Source organism: Pectinophora gossypiella, unplaced genomic scaffold, assembly GCF_024362695.1.
Source record: "Pectinophora gossypiella unplaced genomic scaffold, ilPecGoss1.1 Pgos_37, whole genome shotgun sequence".
NCBI lineage: Eukaryota > Metazoa > Arthropoda > Insecta > Lepidoptera > Gelechiidae > Pectinophora > Pectinophora gossypiella.
Genome location: NW_026063247.1, coordinates 243,421 through 248,616, shown reverse-complemented (window position 1 = coordinate 248,616; position 5,196 = coordinate 243,421). Strand labels below are relative to the sequence as shown.

The 5,196-nt window shown below is 38.9% G+C and overlaps 1 protein-coding gene across 1 annotated transcript; it reads right to left on the bottom strand.

Moving 5' to 3' along the window:
• Positions 1 to 373: 373 nt before the first annotated feature.
• LOC126381157 (uncharacterized) lies at positions 374 to 4,686 on the bottom strand. Its single transcript, XM_050030683.1, has 3 exons — positions 4,223 to 4,686; positions 1,502 to 1,786; positions 374 to 860 (listed from the first exon to the last, which is right to left on the bottom strand). Exons 1-3 carry the CDS (start codon positions 4,563 to 4,565, stop codon positions 841 to 843), a joined length of 648 nt encoding a protein of 215 aa, XP_049886640.1. The 5' UTR covers positions 4,566 to 4,686; the 3' UTR covers positions 374 to 840.
• Between the last annotated feature and the right edge of the window lie 510 nt (positions 4,687 to 5,196).

Below are 5,196 nucleotides of genomic sequence, written 5' to 3'. Positions count from 1 at the left end.
CCATATGTTACTGTGCTCAGCTGTATGCATAGAATGTCTTTTTCAGGAGACTCTCGCCATAAAATGTTTTGAAGAGACCGTTGTGATGGATTTAATTGAATGCATCTAAACATCTTTTGAATGTCACAAATACAGAAATAGGCCTCTAATCTGAATGATATTAAGATTTCAAAAAGTTCTTTTTGGACTACTGGGCCATTCATTAATAGATCATTTAAAGAGATTTTATTACTTGTACGCATGGAGCCATCAAACACTGTTCTTAATTTTGTTGTTCGACTGCTCTCGTTTATAACTGCATGGTGTGGGAGAAAGAAAACAGGATCTTTGCTAAGATCATAGCTGTTTATATCGATATATTCACCATGTTTTAATTCAGTGTACTGATCAATGAACTTTTTGTATTCTGTGAAAAGAACTGGATTTTTTTGCAGTTTCTTTTCTAAATTAATGAATCTTTGTAGTGCCTGATTAAAAGAATCTCCCAGTTCAGAATTAATTTGCTCTAAAGGGACTTTAGTTGGCATAGTGACTAGGAATTTATTATTTTCAAGCCTAGTGGTCTCCTGAAAAAGCTTTTCACAATAATCCTGTTCAGGTACTTGCTCTGGGAAGATTTCAGGTACTTTTTCTGCCCTCCAAAATGCACTCATGTTTTCATTTAAGCTAGTACTACATTCCTGACAAAATAAGGATATAACCTGGTTACTGGATGTAGTAGGCGTGCCTGTACTGCCGGCGACGACGTGACCGAAAGACGTGTGTAGTATTGATGGCTGCTCAGGACTGGCTGCACCCGGACCGCAAGCAGAACGCTGGCTGCTCGTAGTGGCGGCTCCTTCAAGGGGTGGCAGGAGGACCTGAAAAAATATGTCAGCTCCAAGCAATAGGTGCACATCTCCAGGTTTATAAAAGCACGGGTCGGCAAGTTGGCAGTTTGATGGCAGTGCAATGGATGATAGGTCGACATGAGTTTGTGGCAATTTGGAGGTTATCGTTTTTACCACATGACAGTTGACATTTATCTTGAATGGATAAACAGTGGAATGAACCTCAAGATTTATACATTTGTCAACAGACTTTTCATGGTTAGTAATGCCTACTATAGTAGTATTAGATTTAGTGGGACTCACTTGTAATAAATCGACTACCCGTTGTGTTACAAAAGAAGCTTGCGACCCACTGTCAAGCAGAGCCTTGGCGTAAATGATTGTGCCTGACTGAGAAATAAGTTTAACTCTTGCAGTAGGCAACAATACCTGACCCTGAGTGGTGCTGGAGAGCAGTGTGACAGACGGAGTAGTTTGTGAGTCAATACCATGCAACAATGTGTTGTGTTCCTTTTTACACTCTGCACATTTAAAATGATATTTGCATTTGCGCTTATGTTGGGACAAACAAACTTTACATATTTTGTTGTCTAATGCAAACTCTAAGCGCTTGTTTGGTGCAGCAAGTTTGAAGTTGGGACATTGAAATAATTTGTGCTGGGATGACTTACAGTAAGAACATGCAGCAGAAGCAGAGGGTGTTGCTACAGCATGGCTAACAAGGCGTTGCGGGCGCGTGTTCTGGACAGGAATGTTGTCGTTGGTTTCTAAAGCCAACGCTCGCCGCTCTAAAAACTCTGTCAGCTCCACAACTGTTGGCAGAGACTTGTTGTCGCGCTCCATCTTGAAAGCCCGGCTTGTCAGCATGTCTAATTTGCGTAGCACAATACATACGATGATGCTGTCCCATATGGGCTCACCCAGGTTTTTTAATGCTGCCAGATGCTGCTTGACTTCTATACTTATAATAAATCTGTAGAGAGGTCAATTCTGTACATTAAATATTTTTTCAAAATAACTATCAGGGGGTGATAAGTGATCGATACTGATGCCAAAAATGCAATCAGTAAAATTTTTGTCTGTCTGTCTGTCTGTCTGTCTGTCTGTCTGTCTGTCTGTCTGTCTGTATGTTCCTTATAGAAACAAAAACTACTGGACGGATTTTAATGAAACTTGGTACAATTATTCTTCACACTCCTGGACAGGTCATAGTATACTTTTCATCACGCTACAATCAATAGGAGCAGAGTAGTGAAGGGAAATCCTTTTGTATGAAAAATCTAAACCACTCAAGTTAGACGTTTGAAATTTGGCATGCAGGTACCTTAGATACCGTAGAGGTGCACTAAGAAAGGAATTCCCGAAATTCCTACGGGAATGGGAATTAGCGGGAAAATCCTTTTGTATGAAAAATCTAAACCACTCAAGTAAGACTTTTGAAATTTGGCATGCAGGTACCTTAGATAACGTAGAGGTGCACTAAGAAAGGAATTCCCGAAATTCCCACGGGAACGGGAATTAGCGGAAAAATATTTTTGTATGAAAAATCTAAACCATTCAAGTTAGATGTTTGAAATTTGTCATGCAGGTACCTTAGATACCGTAGAGGTGTACTAAGAAAGGAATTCCCGAAATTCCCACGGGAACGGGAATTAGCGGGAAAATCCTTTTGTATGAAAAATCTAAACTACTCAAGTTAGACGTTTGAAATTTGGCATGCAGGTACCATAGGTACCGTAGAGGTGCACTAAGAAAGGAATTCCCAAAATTCTCACGGGAACGGGAATTAGCGGGAAATACCTTTTGTATGAAAAATCTAAACCACTCAAGTTAGACATTTGAAATTTAGCATGCAGATACCTTAGGTACCGTGGAGGTGCACTAAGAAAGGAATTCCCGAAATTCTCACGAGAACGGGAATTAGCGGGAAAATCCTTTTGTATGAAAAATCTAAACCATTCAAGTTAGACGTTTGAAATTTGTCATGCAGGTACCTTAGGTACCGTGGAGGTGCACTAAGAAAGGAATTCCCGAAATTCCCACGGAAACGGGAATTAACGGGAAAATCCTTTTGTATGAAAAATCTAAACCATTCAAGTAAGATGTTTAAAATTTGGCACGCAGGTACCTTAGACACCGTAGAGGTGTACTAAGAAAGGAATTCCCGAAATTCCCACGGGAACGGGAATTAGCGGGAAAATCCTTTTGTATGAAAAATCTAAACCACTCAAGTTAGACGTTTGAAATTTGGCATGCAGGTACTTTAGTAAACTTAAAGATTAGTTGCAACAGGATATTACAAAATTCCCACGGGAACGGTAGTTAACGGGAAAAAACATTTGTATGAAAAAATCAAATCTAAATAAAAGGAGAAACTGACTGACTCAGTGACTGACATATCAACGCATAGCCTGAACGGCTAAATGTAGGCATTTGAAATTTGGAAGGGACATAGCTTAGGTACCGTAGAGGTGCACTAAGAAAGGAATTCCCGGAATTCCCACGGGAACGGAAATTAGCGGGAAAATCCTTTTGTATGAAAAATCTAAACCGCTTAAGTTAGACGCTTGAAATTTGGCATGCAGGTACTTTAGTTAACTTAAACCTTAGTTGCAACAGGATATTGCAAAATTCCCACGGAAACGGGAGTTAGCGGGAAAAAAACATTTGTATGAAAAAATCGAAACCGCGTAAGATAGATGTTTTCAATTCAATTCAATTAAATTATTTATTGCATTCCATGTAGTACAATGGGGTGTTACATAGGCATAGGAACTAAAACATGGACCCTGTAGGGCACAGCAACGTTGAAGGGAAGAGAGGAAGTGTGTATTAAAATTAAAACTCAATGAACAATCAATTAAAAAAAAATCAATTCAATCAATTGATTCAATCTAGCATGCATGCATACCTTAGTAAATATAAAGTTTATTTTTGGCTGTATTTTGAAAAATGGGAGTTATTGGGAAAAAAAAATGTATGAAAAAATCTAAACTGCATAAGTTAGATGCTTGAAATTTGATATGCACTCCCACACACACGAAGATCTCTCTCTTATATAACACGCCACGCGGACGAAGTCGCGGGCAAAAGCTAGTCTGAAATAAGATTATGAAGATTTGAAGGTGTTGATCGAGTCATCGTTGGCATGTCCAGTATGGCATGTATGTGTTCATGAACTATTTTTGTTTTGATGTCAAATCGTTCTTGGAGCAATCGAAGAGCCTCTACATAACTGGCATCGTTCATCGGCAAGTTATTTATAAGAGCCTGGGCTTCGCCCGATAACGCGCCCTTTAAATAATAAAATTTCTGAACCGGAGACAATGAGTTGTCCTTGTGGATCATGGCCGTGAAGATTTCTATAAATTCGTAGTACTCGGTGTACTTACCAGTAAATGTAGGTATAACTACGTTCGGTAGCTTTATCCGTGATGTTGAGCACGCCGCGTTGCCGCCTTGTAAACTGTTCAAAACAAGGTCGAAATTTGCCAACAAATCGAGGTATGTTTCTTCCACGTCCGCCTGGTCGTCATTATCCTGTGGGTCGACTGCTAGAATCTGCGCGCACAGACTATTATAGTCTGCATAAACCTCCTTTAAGTGCTGCCGTTTAACTTTAATTTTTTCGACCGGCATTTTCGTATAAGATTCCTCACTATACGAATTTTTCAAACGCGTAATTGCGCCTTTGCAGCGACCTCGGCTTGCTACTAACACTTTTATATCTGCCATAGTGACGAGATTAAATCGTATAAAACTGTCAAAGCTTAACTCTGGCTCAATTGCAATCAATATGAAAACAAAACAAACTCGATTTCTTGTAACAGAACAGTGGCGTCTAAAATGGCGACGTGTAAAAATTTCACAACCAATAAAATATAGAACGTACTAGCTGGTACCCGCGACTTCGTCTGCGTACTTTTAATTTGAATATTAAGGATTATATAAAAGGAACGGTATAGCATGTGATTAAAAGAGAGTAAGTAGGTATATTTAAAAAAAATAAAAAATATCTGTTTACAGTCGTTATAAAGTACCTATGTATTCCATTGAGTGGCAGAAATTACCTGAGAATATTTATCGGTCCCTTATGTCCAAGACACTTACAGGGGTCAGCGTCACGTTGTGTACAAAAATATTTTAAAATGACCTAATTCAAAACTTTTTTGTACACAACGTTTGCTATTTTGTTATTATTTGTTAAAATGTAGAAATTGTTTGGACTCGACACTCGCGAGCAGGCCACGTATATATCGTGGCCATATCATAGAATTGATCATTTCATGAAATGATCGACCATTTCATGAAATGGTCGTATTTCATGAAATAGAACAACATTCGTTGGCCACATCATGATGTGGTT